The 20,881-nt window shown below is 33.7% G+C and overlaps 2 protein-coding genes across 3 annotated transcripts; both read left to right on the forward strand.

Moving 5' to 3' along the window:
* The first annotated feature begins 876 nt into the window (after positions 1 to 876).
* Positions 877 to 16,441, forward strand: LOC130803943 (histone-lysine N-methyltransferase ATX3-like). Of its 2 annotated transcripts, XM_057668177.1 has the most exons (24): positions 879 to 2,296; positions 2,405 to 2,460; positions 3,982 to 4,165; positions 5,053 to 5,166; positions 5,256 to 5,324; positions 5,399 to 5,467; positions 5,585 to 5,673; positions 5,787 to 5,861; positions 6,004 to 6,139; positions 6,999 to 7,071; positions 7,176 to 7,275; positions 7,411 to 7,535; positions 8,033 to 8,178; positions 8,552 to 8,656; positions 10,353 to 10,417; positions 12,026 to 12,245; positions 12,410 to 12,496; positions 12,691 to 12,747; positions 12,828 to 12,917; positions 14,407 to 14,493; positions 15,233 to 15,307; positions 15,692 to 15,792; positions 15,919 to 16,038; positions 16,125 to 16,441. In XM_057668177.1, exons 1-23 carry the CDS (start codon positions 1,439 to 1,441, stop codon positions 16,007 to 16,009), a joined length of 3,072 nt encoding a protein of 1,023 aa, XP_057524160.1. In that variant the 5' UTR covers positions 879 to 1,438; the 3' UTR covers positions 16,010 to 16,038; positions 16,125 to 16,441. The 2 variants fall into 2 exon arrangements, with proteins under 2 accessions (XP_057524161.1, XP_057524160.1); XM_057668178.1 differs by lacking the exons at positions 15,233 to 15,307; positions 15,692 to 15,792; positions 15,919 to 16,038; positions 16,125 to 16,441 and having other exon boundaries at positions 877 to 2,296; positions 12,835 to 12,917; positions 14,407 to 14,487.
* Positions 16,442 to 18,170: 1,729 nt separating this feature from the next.
* On the forward strand, positions 18,171 to 20,635 carry LOC130804424 (peroxidase P7-like). Its single transcript, XM_057668850.1, has 4 exons — positions 18,171 to 18,545; positions 18,651 to 18,842; positions 19,137 to 19,302; positions 20,100 to 20,635. Exons 1-4 carry the CDS (start codon positions 18,336 to 18,338, stop codon positions 20,483 to 20,485), a joined length of 954 nt encoding a protein of 317 aa, XP_057524833.1. The 5' UTR covers positions 18,171 to 18,335; the 3' UTR covers positions 20,486 to 20,635.
* The last annotated feature ends 246 nt before the right edge of the window (positions 20,636 to 20,881 follow it).

A 20,881-nucleotide genomic window follows, 5' to 3' on the forward strand; every position in this document is an offset into this window, starting at 1 on the left:
ACAAAACTATAAAAATGTTGGAAAATAACAAATGTCATTTCTAGGAAGCCTTGAAAAATGAAATTATTTTAGTTGATGATAGTTGATTACATGATAATATTTACTTAATTTAGACTTTTATTTTTTTAAATAGGAGCTAAATTAGATAAAGTATTTTATATTTTATTATAGAAATTTTATATGCTTAGAATTGATACTTTTAGTTCAATGAAAAAGTGATGTATTCGACAAATAATTTTTTTTTTGAAAAATAAGTATTTAATTTTGCTTCAAAAATAATGTATTCAATAAATTTAATTACAATAATATATACAAACATTATTATTTGAAGTTATATTTTTATATGTTACATGTTAACAAATTCGTACATTGTACAAGTTTCTATACTTCAAAATACTATACAAATGTTGGAAAATGACAAATGTCATTTTTAGGGAGCCTTGACAAATGAAATTATTTTAGTTGACGATAGTTGATTACATGACAATATTTACTTAAGGTTAGACTCTAATTTTTCTTAATTGGAGCTAAATTAGTTAAAATGTTTACGTAATTTATTAACATTAGAATTGATACTTTCAATTCAATAAAAAAAGTGATGTATTCGATAAATAATTTTTTTAAAAAATAAGTATTTAATTTTTTTTTTAAAAATAATATATTTAATAAATTTAATCACAATAATATATACATACATTATCATTTAAAGTTATATTTTTATATATTACATTTTAATAAATTAGTATATTAGAAGAGTTACTATGCTAACCGGTGAGCTTACAACTCCAAACTAGTAGGGTGTATCATGTGGAGTATGTTGGAGAGAGGGAAGAGGGTATAAAACATAAATTGAAACGAATTCAAAGTTAAACCCGCACTTTGGTGACGTGGACGAGGTAGTTTGCCAAGAATGCCTATTTTCAGCAATTCTCCCTTAAACCCATCGTCTCACTTCATCCTCTATATTTACCCAAAAATTTCTACGCCCTCAACGCCTTAACCTTGCAAATACCCAAATTCGTTTTTTTAGGGTTTTTAATTTATCATCGTCTTCAAATCAAGCATCCAATTGTTCCTATTTCAATCCATTTATCTCTCTTTCCATGTTTAATTAATCTAGGTTTACTGCTAATTCACCATTTATTCATACTTTTCGCATTCAATTTCCTTTTGCAATCTTATTTCCCCTTACTAACTTCCTCCCATTTTTCTGGAAACCTCCTATTCCATGTAATTGACGATTTCAATTACGGTTTTCCTTTAAATTTCTTGTTGTCTTGCATCATTGTTGCAGCGATTAAGGTTATTCTTGGGGAAATCATTAAAATCGGGACTATTTTTGTTGTTTTTCGATGTTTTCTCGGTCTTTTATGGTAAAGAATTAGGGTTTTACGAGTGAGAATTCGTTTTTTTCGAATTTTAGGACTTTTGGGGGAAAATGATTATTAAACAAGCATCGAGTTTCGAAAAGCGGGATCTTAAACGATGTGATTTTGATGATTCTGCTCTCGAGGAAGATGATAATGGCGGGTATATCTACCCCAAGAAACAAAGAACTACAACATTGTGCTATGCGCGGAAAGGTAGTTTGGTTCAATGCGAAAACGATGCCACAATGAGCTCATCTCATACCGAGGGCTCGTCATTTGGTGATGAAACTGAGTTTAAACCAAAGTATACTGCTGTGTATTCGAGGCGAACTTCGAGAGGTCGAGTTCCGGTGTTGTCTTCAAAACTTAACGATTCTGTTGTTGGCTCAAGTAAGGTTAATAAGTCGAAATTTGCTGATATTGAGTCAGGTGTACATGAAATTTATCTGAAAAGAAGGAATAATAAGAAGATTAATAAGCCACTAGATTTGAATTGCGATACATTTTTGGTTAAAAAGGAGTTCAAGGAGGAGAGATTGGAGTTGCCGAGTTATAAATATCATCCTTATTGTCAGGACATAGAAGAAGATGGGATAATGAGTGAATATGTGTATAGTACTCCTTCAATAAGTAGATGGAACCCAACAGCATTTGTTGGAAGTAATGAGTATTTTCCAGTTGCTCGACCTGACAAGAGTGTGGGCAGAAGATCCATCACCAAGGTGAAACAGCAGAAAGCAGTTTATGGACCGCAAGATTTTTCAGTGGGTGACATAGTGTGGGCTAAATCAGGGAAGAGGTACCCTGCCTGGCCTGCTATTGTGATTGATCCAATGCTTCAAGCACCCGAGGCGGTATTGAGTTCGTGTATTCCCGGTGCAATTTGTGTCATGTATTTTGGTTATTCCAAGAATGGGAAGCGAAGGGTGAATTTTTTAATTTTCTGAACTTAATTGTGCATTTTTGTAAATCAGTTGCTTTTTTTTTTTTACATTTCTGAATTCTTGCATTGTATTGCTTGGTGTGATGTGCAGGATTATTCATGGGTCAAAGGTGGAATGATTTTCCCATTTTTTGACTATCTGGAAAGGTAAGCTTTACGTTTGAGTTATAATGTCAATTGTAGGAATTTTAACTCTGTTGCAGTAGCCTGATTAATGTTTGTCCTGAAGATGTCTGTTAGTGTTAATTTCATGATAGGAGTAGAGTGTTTTGCAGTTATGTTCAATATTCAATAGTTGGATGTACTGGTTATTCATTTTGGGTGTGTATTTTTCCTAGACAAAAACTTTCTTCCAAGACAGTTTATTTGCCACTTCTCATCTAACCATAGTGAAAAACTGCAATAGCAGTTGCCATTACGAGACAACCTTTTTTTGCACTATGCGTCTTACTTGTCAGTTAACACGTTGTACTATAAGTTTGTTTTATTTTATACATTTATATTAATCAAGGAGATTTCTTGCAATTTTTTGGATAGGCTTTATGACATACCGTTCCGAATTCTGTATTAGTACCCACCCCCTATTTTACTTTATTTTCCTCATTTATTTCCCCATTTTCTCCAACCACCACCAACAAGCTTTCTGCTTCCGGCCTTTACCCGGCCGCTAACTCACAACCTTCTTGACCCACCCACCACCACTAAAGTTCCTTGTGGACCTCACCTCACCTAGAAGATACCATGTTAGTCACGCGGACAACTTTACCAAGTGATAACTTTTTTTCTTTTAAAAATTCCCCGAGACAAACGCAACTTGATCTCGTTTGGATCAAATCCAAATGCACAAGAGCCACATTTTGGCGGTCAAGGCATTTTGGTCGTTTTGATGGGGTGGGCTGGGTGGCTCTGCTGTGCGATTAGGGGGAAATTAGGTGGGTAGGAAGAGGGAAAGTAGCAAAGAGACAGGGAAGAGGGGAGGTTATGGTGGGCTACTAGGGAGAGGGAGGTATGTTAGTCCTTAGATGAAGGTGGAGGAAAGATAAAGGTTAGGTTAAGCGAAGTATTGGAAAAAGGATAAAAAGGAGTTTGTAGTATGAATCAGTGGGCATTCAATAAAATTGGGTTAGTTAATTTATGTTGTTAATACCTTAATGGTGATCGTCTTACTTTTTCATTCAATTTAAGTAAGGATGTGAGAGTAGAGTTTTGTCCATTCTTGATTGAGATAAAAAATTAGTTATTTGGTTTGTGTTATAATGGATTATGGTAAAATGACTCATTAAATTACGTGCTCTTTTATTTATGTGAAGTTATAGATATGTGAAGTTTTAGATAATGTTTCTTATCAAGGGTCAATTAAAATCAACTTCTTTATTCTTATAAGTGTAAGATTGTGTTCAATGAACATCTGACCTCCTGACCCGCATTACTTGCCCACAAATTGCTTGGAACTTTTTGCTTTTGTATTTGTAATTTTATTTGTAGCTGTTTTGTTAAGTGTTTAACATAGTGGCGTTTTTTGGAAGCTTATAAATTCTAAGGGCCTAGCCATAGATTTGAGCTTTGTTTGACACACAATTAGAGATATTTTTCTCTTATCTTATTTTTCAACATTTGAGCTTTGTTTGACACACGAGGTTTGATGTGCTTTTTATTGTATTCTTTCAGATTTCAGGGGCAGACTGATTTGCATAAGAGCAAACCTAGTGATTTTAGGATGGCCATTGAGGAGGCCCTTCTAGCAGAGCAAGGGTTTATGGATGGGCATTTGGGAACACCAACTACTCTTTATGATGGATTTCATGAGGCAAGTGGTCCCAACCAGTTTCAAGAATGTGCTTCTCAGTGCCAGGTATGTTTTTTAAGCCCCCTTATTGCTCATTTTATAAATTTTTTTAGTTTAAAGATAACATTGATTGATGTGGTTGGTTGTGAAGAAATTTGATATGTTTGATATTATTATTAGTGATGAGTCTAGCTTTATGATAGTTTGGCTATTTTTGATCCATAACATCTTTATTTTGATCCATGACTTAGTATTCTTGTATTTGCGTGGTTGTAAACCTCTTGACAGTGATATATGGAGGGGCACAAGGTGCATTTTGAGATGCGACCTTGCTAGCGTAGATGACCATGCCTTTTTTTTTTTTAATCTTTTCTTTTATGCGAAATTATGATGATCTCCATGTTTTTTATAAATTTTTTCTTACTTTGTTTATTTTGTTCATTATGCAACATTGTACATAACTACATATAGATCTTATGATGAAATTATAGTTTGGTTGCTTTCTTTTGCCTTTGATAGTCTTCATTTGCCAAGTGAAAAGAAAGAATTTGCTATTTCTATTGGAATTGTTTGGCAAATGGTTGTTAGACTAAAGACTTTTTAGTTGGCTTGTTTGATCACTTGAAGGTGTTGGGTGTTTTGTTGGCCTTTAAGCTAGTTGTTTAGAGAGATGATGGGAGATGTTTGGTAAAATTAGGTATTGACAAAAAGTGGGCATACAAGCCAAAATCATTGAGAAAAGGTAGCAAAATTAGTCTTTTCATTCTTTAAAGCCAACTTTTCAGCTGGCTGAATATTCATTTACCAAACACTTATTTTGGCTTTTTGACTGACCTACAAGCCAAAAGCCAAAAGCCAAAATTCAACAAAAAAGCAAACCTTAAAGCCATTAGCCAAATAACCGCATTAACTTTTGCTCTTAGATGTTTAATATCTTTTAAATCTCATTTCAGGACATTCATGAGAAAAAAAGAGATGCACGCCCTTGTAATGGTTGTGGGTTACTTCTTTCTTACAGATCTTTTCTCCCACATGAAGGGCGGTTGCTGTGTAAACATTGTGTGAAGGTTTGCTTTTGGAGCTGGAGCTTTTTGCTTTTTTTTTGAATGGATGTGTAGAATAAAATTATGTAATGTTGTTACTTTAATTAGTGCAGTTGTTAAAGTCAAAGCAGTATTGTGGTGTGTGCAAGAAAATCTGGCACCATTCTGATGGTGGAAGCTGGGTGAGGCTCTGTAATCTCGAGTAGATCTCTTATGATTTTGATGATATGTTTCTGAGTTTTGTTCCTCATTGTAGGTGTGTTGTGATGGCTGTGATGTTTGGGTGCATGCTGAGTGTGCTGAAATATGTGGTAAAAATCTCAAGGTTGGTATCCTCTATAGTCTGCTCTTCAATTGTGTTGAGTTACTGACAGGACTTTGTAATTGTCTCAAGTTGAGCGCTTTCTGAAAGTTTATTTAAAAAAAAAAAATATTATGATAGGATTTAGAAGATGCTGAGTATTACTGCCCTGATTGCAAGCCAAAGTTTGCATATAAGCCATCATCCTCAATAGTGTTACCTGATGTAAGGTACATGTTTTTATCACGGACTGTCATTTATTGCAAAATAAATATTTGGCAAAGTCCTTTTTTGGTATATCCTTACTAATATCTTTTTGATGTAAAATAATCTTTTATGGCAGACAAACGGTGCCGCCCACTCAGGTAACTGTTGTGTGCAATGGTATGGAAGCATCTTATATTCCAAACCTTCATTTGTAAGTCCTGATCATGATGAACACTTGCTATGCTTTCTGAAAATGTGTTTTGCTCCTCTTTACTTGTCATCAAAATATGTTGATCGAGGACTTTTTGTGCTCTCTTGATGTTTTACTTTTTTCCATATTGCTTTTTCTTCAGGGTTGTATGTAACTGTGGTAAATGTGGGACTCGGAAGCAGTCATTAAGTGAATGGGAAAAGCACACAGGTTGTAGAGCGAAGAAGTGGAAGTATAGTGTCAAAATCAAGGGTTCAAAGATCACCTTGCATCAGTGGGTAAGGCCATCCCTTCAAGTAAATGTTAGAAGAGTGTGGTGGTTCATCTTTCCTTGAGCTATTTTGATTTTGTAACAATATTACTATCTCTTTGATAAAAGTATTTTAATCTACTATCTAGAACTTCAGATTGCTATACAACTTTGAGTCGACCCTCAAACCTTCTTAGGTGGGAGCCTCTTAATGGCATGGTAATGGAATGAAGTGTACATGCATGTAATGTGTCAACCATTTTGCTTTTCAACTGTTGCACTTCAGTGAATCTAAGTTTGAGATCATTATTGGTGTTGGGAAGCCTGATTATCAATTAACTTGGTTTGGATTGGGCAATTAATTAAGCTTTGCTTTTGTGACTTATTTTTGGGATAACACAAATGTATATGCATATTGTCTTTTATGTATTTTCATCCTTTTCTACTAAACAGCATTGCTGCATCAATTTCTGTTGGATTTTAAAAATTTTTGTTGAGACCTTGAATTTTTAGTTTAGTCTTTATCTGTAATAAATATTTTTCTGATATTATGGCATTGATTGTCCTAATGTCGTTTCGTAGCTGGTGGACTATCATATGAAATCTTTCTTGATGTAATCGTTGAGCAGGAGTTTGCTGTTAATTGTTAATGTATCATTTCATTCAGTTGATCACATGCCTAGTGTGGGAGAATATGTGACATGCATTTAGCATTTTTTTTGTTGGAAGCAAATACTTCTGGTTTATGTCATTGCATTTTCAAAATTCTAAACCTTAATGGCTTTAAGTTATGTGCATTGTTACTGCTAGCTACTGCAGCACATTGGTACTGGTATTTACTGAAATAACAGAAACAGCTGACTGTTGTAACCTTCTTTTTTCCCCAGCTTACTAATATTGGAGCTAGTAATTGTGATACTCAAAAGCTGGATCAGTTTAGGCTATTTGCCTTTTTGAGAGGTGATTCTTATTTGGACTATTAGCTATGCCACACAATCTTATGCATTATTTCCATTCTTTCCTTTTTTGCGTCAATGAGGCTGATGTCTTGTTCTTATACCTAGAAAAATATGAACCTATTTATGCAAGATGGACAACGGAACGATGTGCCATATGCCGATGGGTTGAAGATTGGGACTACAATAAAATAATAATTTGCAACAAGTGAGTAAGCTATATACAAGATTAAATTTCGCTGTCAGTTTCTTGTCTATCTAATTCTTTCGGTGCTTATCATATTTTCATTAATATTTCCTTTCCTATCATTAATATGTTCAACCTTTTGTTATTGTTGACTAGGTGTCAAATAGCTGTTCACCAAGAATGCTACGGGGCCAGAAATGTTCACGATTTCACATCTTGGGTTTGCAGATCTTGTGAAATTTCTGATGTGAACAGAGAGTGTTGCCTTTGTCCTGTTAAAGGCATGCTTCCAACTTTTATTGGTTACTTTGCCCTCATAAATTGGTTGATTGGCTTTATAATCCCTTCGTACTTCTCCATTTGCCACATTTTCTATTGTGGTTTGTCCCAATGATTTTGCTACATTATATTTTATAGAATTTTTTGTACTACTTTCGTTAATTCTCATCCACTCAATTCAATTTTTGTGCCATATTCTCCTCACAAGTAAACCAAAAACTTCATAAAGAGGAAAAATTCAAATGTTGCAAAGGGGACAAAATTGTATAATCCTTCTTTTATACTAGTTGCATGTGTGAAAAATATTTTATTTTGCCCTCTTCGGTTGCTCCATTTCTCTCTTTCCCCAAGAGGCAAATTGTGTCTTGGTGCAACTAAAATTATTTGTTTTGCCTTTATTTTATTTTATGTGTGAACTTAGCTGATTTGTTCTGCAAATCAGTTATTTATTACTACTCAATTCAAGTCCCTAAATGTTCTTTTGTGTTCTTCTCGTCAGGTGGTGCTCTGAAGCCTACTGATATAGACACTTTATGGGTTCATGTCACATGTGCTTGGTTTCAACCTGAAGTTGCCTTCCTAGATCATGAGAAAATGGAACCGGCTATGGGCATCTTGAGACTTCCTATAAACTCATTTATGAAGGTATTAATATTTTTCCCATACAACACGATACAACACAACAATGCTAAAACCTTAATCTCAACAGTTTGAGGTTGGCTACATGGACCAATCACATCATCATGGGAAATCGTTACTAACAAAGATTGTCAAACCCTAGCAAATACTAGTCAACAACTAGCAAAGTCGATTGCAATGATCTTCTACATATATACATATATGCACTTTGTTTTTTCATTCCTATTTTTCCTCCCCTCGGAAAAATTGGGGTTCTTAAAACCTTGCTTAGTTTGGACGAGAAACCGTATTTTTGGTTTTTATTCTAATAACTGATAACTGATATCATAGATGGATGAATTTCATGTGTTTGTTAATTGTGCCTTTTGGATTTTGGCAGAAATGTGTTATATGTAAACAGATTCATGGATCCTGCATTCAGTGTTGCAAGTGTGCTACCTATTATCATGCAACTTGTGCAGCAAGGGCAGGATATTGCATGGAAGTAAGTTATTTCCAACAAATGACAAAGTGTATTGCTGGACTTTGAGGTTTTTTTGATGGGGCTATTTTTGCTCTTTAGTTTGTGATATTCCTTTTTGTAAATTCATAATGTCTTCGATTTCTGAGTTTTAGAAAGTTGAAGTGTGGAATAGGCTGATGACTGAGTTTTGCTATTACTAGAATTAAGATCCTCATCAATGATTGAAAGGCTGCTAAAATTGCAAATTTACGTGATCAATTTCCATTTTCAGACTGAGTGATTCTGTTATGATTATAAACACGTTATTTTGGTGGAATGACTCCTGAATTAATATTTAACTTCCATGTCCTTTTTTCCAACAGACCTTATAAAAGTTGATCTTGAAAGGTCCTTGTTTTCGCTGCAGTCTAAAGTTATTTGTAGGACCTTCTGAGGTCCGGTTCCCAGTTAGGTTCTTTGGTATCCCTGTGAGAGAAATACAAGTGTGGTTTATCTGTGAGAGAAATACAAGTGTGGCTCATGTTTCTGGTGTATTCTTTGACTTACTCTTGAGGGGCTCTTGGCTGGGGCGAATAGAGCAAGGGAATAGGAAATATTATCGGTAAGTGTCAGGTTTATTGACTAATTTCAAAATTCTTCCCTCTTATCCAGAGTAGCCCAAAGTCTTGTACCTTAAGTTTGAAGGGGGGCTGGGATTTGAGGCTTACCTCTTTCCCTCTACCATCTGCCCACCATAGGTCAACCACCAACTAGCCCTACTATTGGGGCATCACAATCCCCCACACTAAGCCATCGACCAACAGCTTTGCTTACCGTTCTTAGAACCACCTCCATGACTAGGAAATCACAATAAACCATCATGAATTGATGGGAGGAAGCAAATATATTTGGAAAACCCACAAATTTGTGAACAGAGAAAGACAGAGCTTACCCATGCAAAATATGGCTTCAAATTATATCAATGAAATGTAGATAGTACAAAATCAGCTACAAAAGCCAGGTCTAGGGATTTCATGGTTGGTTTCAACCACCTAAATTAACAATAATGGTGGAGATTCATGACAGTGGCGGAGATGAACATGATGTTAGCATCTGGGTTGTCCATTAGATTTTTTTTCCTCTTTTGGAAATGGAGGATGAAGATGGTTCTGTGGTTTAAAGGAGAAGACATGAAGGTGCTGACCTTCCTTTTCAAACTCTAATCAAACATTAGAAGAATTTAAGGGGTATAATTTTTATTCATTTTCTGTTTATTTTTTAGTTCCATTTCCTATCCTAGCTATGAGCCAAACATCCCCTTATTTTTTAAAGAACAATTGGAGTCTCTCCTTCCCTGCCTGCTCCAAAGTCCAAACCACCTCCTCTAGGGGAGTCAATAAATCCTGGTTTTAAAAATTTTGCGCTAAACTTTTTGCACTTGTTTGAACTCCTTTCATCCTTAGACAATCTAGTTAAGTTTAGGGGACAAGGGTTTGTAGTTTCTTTATGATGAAAATAAGCTAATAGCTTAGTTGAATCCTGCATATTCTACTCTATAAATTATCATATTTGTTGGTTGTAGTGAATTGATCTGCAATCTGATAGATTACCCATGTGCATGGTGGTTTAACTACTAACGGGGTTGATTCTTTGATTTGGTTTATGTAGATAGTTCATGATCTATATATACATTGTTTTCAGACGTCTGAACTCATTGTTTTTTTGACTGAATTTACAGCTGCAGTGTATGGAGAAAAATGGGTCACAGATAACAAGAAAGGTGTCTTACTGTGCTGTCCATAGGTAACTTATATGTTTTCTCTTTGTTTTCTTTTGTTCAGATGTTCATGTTATGTCAAAATGATTCCTTGTTGATCTCACTTTTATCATCTTGTTGAGCCTTTGTTTCTTTCCCTTTTCAAGACATCTCAATAATATGATGTATTTTTGTGCATTTAGATGGTCAATTAAGAATACTCATGAACTTATTTTATATTTTAGATGGAGAACCTTGAATGGCAAAAGAAAATAGGAGTATTTGGTTTATGCCGGACTCTTATGCAAATGTTCTTATTTTTCCAATGTTATTTTTCTTTTTGGGGAATACTATTTATCACAGAATTTATGTGCTCCTCAATTGTTATATGTAAAAATTTAGGCTAGGGGCTTTACATACAAATCACAACTTAATTGTACGGAACAAGTAAATGAAAAATGAGAAATATAATCTGTATTTTATAAATAGGGGAGATTAGGAAAGAAGCTAGGCAACTGAATATTGGTAGTGTTTTGCTAGAGCTTCTTAGCCCTTAGCTCATTTGGAGAGAATAAGGCCTTTCCAAAATTTGACATCTACATTCTTTATTCTGTAGCATAGTTCAATTAATTTCATCTTGTTCTCATTCCATCAACTCTTGGCTGTGGCAGACTAGTGCAGTATAATTCTCTTTGTTCCTAAACTGTTGCCTCCATTGGTGCTTTTAAACCATTGTATCCTGGATCACAAACGGACATCCGATAAATAGTGCAAAAATTCAAATTTAGTCACAGTCGTGAAACGGATTTTGTGTTCAATGTGAGTGGGTTTTTGTTTCTTGACCTATACTACGGGTCACAGCAAGGTTTAAAATCTTTACTATTTGAAGCTTAACACTTTGAAGTATCAGTGTTGCTTCTCTGTTAACTATATAAGTAATAGTGATCGTCAAACTGGTTGGTGGATAGTTCCTGTAGGATCATAAGCTAGGAGAACAAAACTTGTTTGACATGCTGACAAATTTGATACTGATGTCTGTTGACATGCTATAAGATGGTGAATGGTGATTTATTTAATGTATATTCAGTGTCATAAGACGACGATGAAGCACCCCACCATAAATTTTTTTTTGCCTTACGATTATATTGTGTTTTAAATTACAGATTAGGGATTCTGTGTCTTGGTTAATTTGAGAAATTATAGCAATAATTTATAATCCCTTGATATTAGTATACATGTTTGAAATTGTTTCTAAATGCGAATGCAAAGTTGTAGGTGCATTAAGTAAAATTTAAGGATTAACCTTTGTGGTGGGACCCTTCCCCAAGCCTTCGCTATACGGAGATGTTTTGTGCCCAAGGTTGCCCTTTATTTAGTGATGTTCTTGGCGTATCTGTTTATTTATTATTTATTCTTTTATTTCGCGGGTAGGATGAGAAATTCTAGACATAGGGGAGAGAGAGAGAGAGTTAGTTAGTCCTTCTTGAACGTGATGAGAATCAAACCCCTATCACAAGGGTGAAAGGGAAAGGTTGGCACATGATTGCATAGCAAGATGCAGATTTTAGGCCTTCTTTTTGAGTCAAAAGCAACTGTACCTTGTATGTTTTGCACTTAAATATAAGTCCAACTATTGTTGGGTGTGATTGATCCAGGAGCCCTAGTCCAGATGCAGTGTTAGATGTGCAAACTCCAGAAGGGGCTTTTTTCTCAACAAGATTGTTGCTCCAAGACCAGAGGCAATCAGGAAATTGCAAAAGTTCAAGGCTCATTTCTAAAAGAATTGAACTTCCTGATCCTATGCCTTCAAAACCTGTTCAATTTGATTCCCTATCTGCTGCAAGGTGCCAAGTGTATACTAAGTCAAAGAATAAGGTATTTTTGTTTTTCTAATTGTACGCAATTAACTGCCCCTCTCCTTCACCATTTTGTTGCTTGTCTGATGTTGAAGTGTATGTTAAGCTACTATAATTTGGAAATCTTCTCTAGATATCACCTCAGCTAAACTTGGTTATTTTACTTTTTTTTTGATCAATCAGATTGTGTGCAAAGATCCAATATTCCATCGTCTGATGGGCCCAGTTCATCATGATATAATTAAGATAGATCTTATGAATTTTTCCAAGGTAATTTCTTGTTTGCTTCCTTTAATTCTTGCACTTTCTTTATTTGGTACTTTATTAAATGGTCCTCCATAATTGCATTTTTATTTTTAGATTTGTATTCTTTTTATCTATGGGGTTGTTAACTTAAACACACTAGCGTGCGTTGCTGATGACTTGGTTAATTGAAATTTTAATGATTTAATTTTTCTTTTCAGGAGTCCAATACTTCAAAGCAGTTCTCTTCACTCAAGGAGCGCCTTTGTCAGTTGAAGGCAATATATCTTCTCTGCCTTTGATTTCTGAATGCTGATACTAATGTTGAAATTTCTTACTAATAGTTTCTATGAAGCAGAAAACAGAGAACCAGCGGGTTTGTTTTGGGAAATCTGGAATCCATGGTTGGGGTCTCTTTGCACGGCGTAATATCCAAGAAGGAGAAATGGTTAGTAAAATTGTTGATTGCATCTGCTTCTGTTTCAACTGCAGACTGCTTTGCTCATGTTCTGAAGTCTTGTCTATCAGATGCTTGAACCGTTTTGGGTATTAGTTAGAAATAACAGGGCGTCTATTATTTTTCATTTCTGTTTCCCATTTATGAGCTACTGAAAATTTTTTTGATGATCTTAAACCCAGAAATACTCCCCCTTGAATTGAGGAAGGTGAAATATTCATGAGGTTTGGATCCATTTGAATCAACTTTTGAAAATTGCCATCTTAAGATGTTAACAAGGCAATTAGGCCTTATTCTAGGAAGATAAACAGTAGTGTCAATGTCCCCTTTGAGTTTGCAACTGCCACCAAAAAAAGCTTCGGTGGCATTTTCAAACTCAAAAGAATTGAAGGGAATAGATTAGTTTTTAATACTTCATGCCTTTTAATTTTAATGTTAAATGTGCAACTGGTGATGTGGAGAATGGGATTAGGAAGGCGATTATGACATTTCCAGAGTTTTGCGTGTTCAACTATACCTGACACTCGTGGGCTCGTGACTGTAACTATGCTAGGCTGCCCAGCAAAGGGTCTTTTTTTTGCGGTGCCTTGGCAATTGGCATAGTTTAGGGTGGAGGCACCTATTGTCTTATGGGGTCCTTTGACCCCCACTTGATTCTTCGGACTTATGAAAAATTTATGTATTATTGATATGTATAGAAAAAGAAAAGCACATTAAGGTTATTGTATTGAACTCACTTGACCAAGTATCTAAAATTGAAATTAATATACTAATCATTTTGAATGAGTAAAAATGTATAATAAGCTATGATTTTTTGTGTAGGATAGCTAATGGTATATGGGCAAATATAAATTACTACTTTTCTTTAAAAAAATGTGGCCCAAGTTTATAATTCTCAGTCAAACAACTATTTGATATTTCTAAGCTTTATATATTCATCTTATTTATGTATGGCAATTGGACATAAATTGACAAATAAAATTATTTACATTACTTAGTACAAAATATTCACTTATATAACATTGACTTTTACACTTTGACCTTTTGAACTCATTTATAATGTCTGGACCCGCTAGTGGGCATAGCATCTACATATATGTATAGTTTTGATATCTAACATTCCTGCTGAGTGCTGACCAACTTGTATGATTTTAATCTCAGAAACCTACTAATTCCTTGCCTATCAGATAGTTTGGGATGAAACTGGTTCATTGGCATGCTGATAATACCTAGTAAAACTTAGGCTGGTTTGCGAATCATGGGTTTGTCTAGTGGTTGAAGCTTTCCTTTCACCCTTATGATAAAGGTTTAATTTTCACCACAGGAAGGATAAATTCCTTCGTGTAGGGGATTCTCAAACCTTAACTCCCCCACCAAAAAACCTTTGTATGGTTTTTTTGATTCTTGATTTGATGGGACAAGTGTTCTTTTAGTAGTCAAGCCTTCTTAAAGTGCATTGATAAATATTTTTTTTTTGCAGGTCATTGAATATCGCGGTGAACAGGTGAGGCGCAGTGTTGCAGACTTGAGAGAGGCACATTATCGCTCAGAAGGAAAAGATTGCTATGTAAGTGAATAATTTCTTAGGTTCTTTTCTTAAACACCCGTCCTCTTGCAGCATTGTTTTGGGAGTGGGTTGGGGGTTTACTGCTTTTGGGAACTGCTAGATACCTTGTGTTCTGTGTTCATCAGTAGAGTTTGTAATCACCATGCTATTTGTATAACCTGGCCTATATGTAGAATAATCAGCGGACTTACTAACGGGCCCAGTTCCTACCATAAATTATAATTTATACTTATTTGCTTAAGAAAAATGTTGAATATCATGGCCCCTCCAATTTTTTTCCTAATTATTATATGATCATTTTTGAGGACCCCAAAGTTAAAGTCTTGGATCCACAGGACCACCACCTTGTAGAATGAAATCTGGTTTATCTTGGTATGAACGTGTATGATTTATACCTTTTTCCTTTTAGCTTATGCAAATTGGAATTGAACAAATAAAAAAAAATCAAATCTACATACCTTATGTTACAAGGTGTATGTGCCCCAGTAATTTCAGATTTTTTTTCATGCTTTGGGAATTGAATATTGAACCATGGAAATTGTGGTAATTTTTTGGGTGCCAAATAGCAGTGTCTGAATTTTTTCGCTATTCACTTTTTGGTTGCTTGAGTTGTAGCTTGTGAAATGATTCTATTTACTGTTACTGTGTGCAAGTTTCTTTTTGCTTCATGGCTTGTCACATTAGCGATTTAGAATAACTGCAATAATTATTAACTCATTTTCTTCATTTGTTTCCGTAGCTGTTCAAGGTTAGTGAGGAATTAGTAATTGATGCTACCAGCAAAGGAAACATTGCTCGCTTAATCAACCACTCTGTAAGTTCTTATTGCATACAAGTTATTAGGCTTGTGCTGTTGTGGTTTTTTTTTCTTTGTTGTGTTGTGACTTATGCTAAACCATGTGTTTCTGGATTTGGTTATGTATTTGTAATGCTCCAATGTTGGGCTCAAGGCAGCTTATTTGTGAAATTTCAAAGGTCTTAAAATATGGCAACCTTTTGAGTAACAACTAACAAGGGTAACCAATTCTGCTTTTCTGGATGGCTGATTTTGGCCATTTGCCCAAACAGTTCTTGCCAATACCCTTTTTCTGTTTGATAGATAAAAATGTGAATGTGCTCCGTATCATTAGAATTTTGAATCAAATGCATTTCTCTGCAAGTGTAATTCTACAAGGGCATGCTATTTTATCATGTGCAGTGCATGCCCAACTGCTACGCTAGGATTATGAGCATGGAGAACAACGAAAGCCGGATAGTGCTTATAGCCAGGACTAGTGTTTCTGCCGGTAAAGAGTTAACGTATGTATTCTTTCTCTGATCTCGTTCATCCATCATCTTGACTTGTTACTTTCTGCTTTATGTTCTAATTTAATAATGAAACCGTGAGTAAGACTCTGGTTTAATAGAATTTCTTTTCTCTTACAGTTACGATTACCTATTTGATCCTGATGAACGCGATGACTCAAAAGTCCCTTGCCTTTGTAGAGCACCTAATTGCCGTAAATTTATGAATTGAACCACCAATTTTTACCCATCTAATTACAGGTTTGGATAAATAACAAGTTTTACATGCGTAGATACAAGATTAAAGGATTGAATTATATGCTAACTCTGAATTCTTCTCTTCTCAGCTGTCATGAAGTTTAGGGTTCCTCCACCCTCACGCTCCTCACCTGATGATCACTGTAAATTTACCAGCTTATGGCCAGTGACAATTTTGTATACAATTTCATTCTTCAAATGTAATTATTTATAGCCATTATTATTTTTTGTAACGGTTATCATTGCATTTTATACCGTTCTCAAACGTACTATTGAGGCTCGAACTAAATGTAGTTGGATTAAGTTTTGAAATGCAGAGTTTTTGGAGCTGATTTGATGTATACAATGAGCTTGATCTGGTGCTTGTAACCATATTCATATTGGTTAATGTTTTTTTGACTTTGTTCTTTTTTTTGTTTATTTAGTGGTTTTGGATTTGTATTAATTATTAGCTTGAGTAATAAATATATTGGGATAACATACTGCAATTATTAATGCTTTAGAATCAAAGTTTTTTTTTGTGTTTGGACATTTAACTTAAATATTCATCATATTGGTACATTTTCTATCACTTTTCTATAAACTAGGAGTATTATTTTACCACTTATTCACATTATTTGTAATTGAGGATAATTTTTTGGGATTAGGGGAGTATTATTATATTAAATAATAAAAAAAGAGAGAAAATATTAGGATCATAAACATTTATAAATTTTAATGTAAAGTAGGAAAAATATGAGGACCATAAGCATAAAAAATAATTTTAAAATAAAATTGTGGAAGATATGCGAAAACCATAAATTTTATAAATATGTTTAAAAAAATATATAAATATCACACTTTGGTAGTCCATTGTTAGATAAACTATCAATCAAGGCTGAATTCATGACCAGTTTATATTGTCATCTGACAGCATACAACTTATGTATAAAACCATATACCTTTAAATGCTAATATATATGTTGATTAAGTTAAGCGGAGTTTTGCTATGTGACAATATTGATTTGGATTCAGACCTTTGTTATCAATGACATAATTATAAGAAATTGGGAGGATTTATGTCATGAAAAGTTGACACAAGCTTTTTAAAGAGTTGATCATGTACTTTTGTTTTGCTTTATTTATTTATTTATTTACATATTAATTATAGATTTATAGATAAATTAGCAATACATTTTGCATGTTAGTTACTTCCTCATTTTTGTTAATCCCCAATTCAACTAGTTATATTTTGCAATTGAATCATTCTTTTTAACGTATAAAGAAGATGTGAGAACTAGTCAAAAAGCTTATATATGCATCATGGGTTCTTTGCCAAGTTGTTTAGTTCGAAAGTTTACTAATTAGGTTTGTTGAGATGATCCATACCTTAAATGCATGATATTGATGGATGAGTAAGGTGGCTCGTGTACTTTTCATTTGCTTCTTTTGATTGGTATTAAGATGAATACAAATTTTTAAATGAGATGTTTTCATGGTGAGACTATCTTTATTTGGCTAACTCATGTCTATTTAGTGTGTTTAGGACTTATAAGTTTAAAGTGTTCAATTAGATAAAGTGACTAATTATATTGACTCATCTCATGGTGAAACAGTCATATACAAGATGAGTTGATGATTAATGATATGTGCCAACCTAGCACTTAGCTATACTATTAGCATTTAAGCAATCTCTTTCTTTTTAGAAGGATTGAAATGTGTAGATTTATCATTCAAAACTCATCTAGATGGAAGCCACTTAATACGTAAAACTTATTAGCATCAAAATGGAGCACATAATAGAACTAATTATAACATTTCTACAACAGTATAAAAGAAAGTTAGACTTGAACCATATTCGACCATTAGGCAGATTCGAAATTCTAGTATAAGGTGAGTCGAATCATCTTCTCTCAATTCTCATGTATGCAAAACCAACTCAAAGCCATAACGTATATAGGCACAAGCCTAAATTCCCCTTATCGACCACCAAAATTAAACCAACTTAGTTTGACAAGTCTATGGTCTTGCAATTATTGGCTTAGTGAATCAACCATAACATTGATGTTCTTTTGATATGTTGAAAGGTGGCAATAGAATATGTACTATATATCCACCTTGACTTGATTATGACAAGAATGATCTAGGACTTTGTATTCAACTAATTTGCTTATCTAACACATAAAAAAATAATGCACCATTAATAGTCACCCATTTAATTAGGATAAAATGGTTGACATAGTCAAATTTAGATCCTTATAAAGTAAGGTGTTCTTAGGATCTTTTGTCGGCAAGAGAAGTTGTTAAAAGGACAAATTAAAATGGCTTGTAGCAAAAAGCTATACTTCATAGTGCTTAATCTTATTGTTCTTTCTCTAAGTGTACATGGCAAACTTTCTATTAACTTTTATTCCTCTACTTGTCCAAATGCTCTCAATATTGTTAAGCAAGGGATTGCTAAAGCTATAAAGAAGGATGCTCGTGTTGGAGCCTCGATACTTCGATTACACTTTCATGATTGCTTTGTCAATGTAAGTTCTTATGTTAATAACAGGACACACTTTATCTATAAGATGATTTTTTATATATATAGTTCGTGTCAGTTATATATATTTCACGTGTTGTAAATTATGTAGGGTTGCGATGGATCACTTCTTCTAGATGATACATCGACTTTTCAAAGTGAGAAAACAGCTAGACCTAATAACAATTCTGTTCGTGGGTTTGGAGTAGTGGACGACATCAAAACTAGTTTAGAGAAGGCATGTCCCGGAGTTGTCTCTTGCGCTGATATTCTTGCTATTGGAGCTCGTGACTCAGTTGTTTATGTAAGTCATTTTAGATGTTATTTCTCATTTTGTTTTCGTAACCCTTTTCACAAAATCTACTTTACATGGGTACACACTAGTATGCATATACATTATACTATGCCAACAATTTTAAATATATTGTACTATGCCCCTTTTTTTGGGGTTACAGTTAAACTATGTGAATATTGAATTCATAATTTTTTTAAAAAGTGAATTGTTTTATATTTTCTGAGACAAAATTCAATTCTCTGTGTTTTTTTTATAAGATTAATTTTTACTAAAGTTGAGGTTCTCTTGTAAATAAAATTGCAGTATGGAGGTCCTTTTTGGAAAGTAAGGTTGGGAAGAAGAGACTCAAGAACAGCCAACAGAAGTGCAGCCAATGCATTTATCCCTCCACCTTCACTTGATCTCAATAATCTCACCTCTAATTTTGCCAACGTGGGTTTATCATTCAAAGATATGGTTGTTCTTTCTGGTATGTTTTTACTCTTTTATTAATAAGTTAATTACTCTCAAATATATTGGGAATTTTTAAATATTTTTTGCTATTAAAAATATCTTTGTTATCGCTATATTTTATTTTATAACTTATAAAATGTTAATATCATTACAAATAATAACCTTATGAATTAAACAATTTTATTAATTAAAGTGTTAGAAGTACAATTAATTTCGAGACAATTTTTTTAAGAGAAGTCACAATATTCACAATGATGCATTTGAAAGTTGATATTGAAAAGTGACAACCGACAATAAACAAGATTTTATAGTACTATTTATATTAAATTAATTTAAATAAACCGGTTTTTATACATACATCTATAATAGACAACGACAAGTGTACCGGTAATTCGGTAATTATAACATGAATACTTAATGAGCATCACAAAGATCACCTCAAACACAAGTCTAGAGTGCCCACCACCAATCAATTTAAATTGTTGGGACAATAAGATAAAAACCAAAATTTTGTGTATACTTAAAAAAAAAAAAGAAAATTATTTGAATTATATTTATTTATGATTTTGAATTTCATGAAAAAAAAAATCAAAATTCAATGCATGTGGTAATGATTTGAATTATATAATTTTTTCAACTCGTCTTCTAAACTCATCTTATATGAAACCGTCTTACTACAAAATTGACTTATAAAATTATTTAATTTTTTTAATTAATCACTTTAAAATTAAAATAATCACTTTAATTTACTATGTATTTATAAGTCAACCTAATAAAAATAATGTTAGTAACATTATATATATGGATGTGTAGGAGCGCACACAATTGGATTTGCAAGGTGCGTAAGTTTCCGACCGCACATATACAACGACACAAACATTGACGCTTCCTTCGCCAAATCCCTTCAACAAAAATGCCCTCGAAGTGGAAACGATGCCGTTTTGCAACCACTAGACTACCAAACCCGATTTCGTTTCGACAACAATTACTACAAAAATTTAATGGTTAAAAAGGGTTTGCTACATTCAGATCAACAGTTATATAATGGAAATAAGGCTGATAAACTTGTTTTAAGGTTTGCTTCAAAACCAGGCCATTTCTTTGCTGAGTTTGCTAAGAGTATGATTAATATGGCAAATATTAACCCACTTACGGGTTCTAATGGTGAAATTAGGCGTAATTGTCGTAAACCAAATTAGAATGTACTTCGTGCTTTTTTTTTATTTTGCTATTTACTTTTTTTTTAATAAATTATCGTGAATGTAATGAGGTGGCTCATCAGCTTGTGAAATGCGGGTTGATAACTAGTTTTTGTGATGAAATGTGATATAAGGGTGGTGTTTCTTGGATGACTGTCTTTATTATTGTATTGGATTTTTCAGTCATTTTTTTTATAATGTTAAAGTGTTTATTATTATTCTCATATGAATTGTCTTAAATCAGAGAAAGAGAAGAGAATATGTCAATTTATAATTAAACTTAAAGTGTAATGTAATATATTCTTCCTGCTACTAGCTAGTTTTAGTAGTAAACCTCCTTTGAGTTTGTATATGAGTTACTTTCTTTTTCTTATTTGAGTTGCCTAGACCTATTTT

Source organism: Amaranthus tricolor, chromosome 17 (genome assembly GCF_026212465.1).
Source record: "Amaranthus tricolor cultivar Red isolate AtriRed21 chromosome 17, ASM2621246v1, whole genome shotgun sequence".
NCBI classification, from domain to species: Eukaryota; Viridiplantae; Streptophyta; class Magnoliopsida; order Caryophyllales; family Amaranthaceae; genus Amaranthus; species Amaranthus tricolor.

Coding starts and splice junctions, on each gene's coding strand:
- LOC130803943 (XM_057668177.1), top strand. CDS start 1,439: ATGATTATTAAACAAGCATCGAGTTTCGAAAAGCGGGATCTTAAACGA. Junction 5,325..5,398: donor ATTCTGATGGTGGAAGCTGG/GTGAGGCTCTGT, acceptor TCCTCATTGTAG/GTGTGTTGTGATGGCTGTGA. Junction 15,793..15,918: donor TCTGCCGGTAAAGAGTTAAC/GTATGTATTCTT, acceptor TTTCTCTTACAG/TTACGATTACCTATTTGATC.
- LOC130804424 (XM_057668850.1), top strand. CDS start 18,336: ATGGCTTGTAGCAAAAAGCTATACTTCATAGTGCTTAATCTTATTGTT. Junction 18,546..18,650: donor TTCATGATTGCTTTGTCAAT/GTAAGTTCTTAT, acceptor TAAATTATGTAG/GGTTGCGATGGATCACTTCT. Junction 19,303..20,099: donor AGATATGGTTGTTCTTTCTG/GTATGTTTTTAC, acceptor ATGGATGTGTAG/GAGCGCACACAATTGGATTT.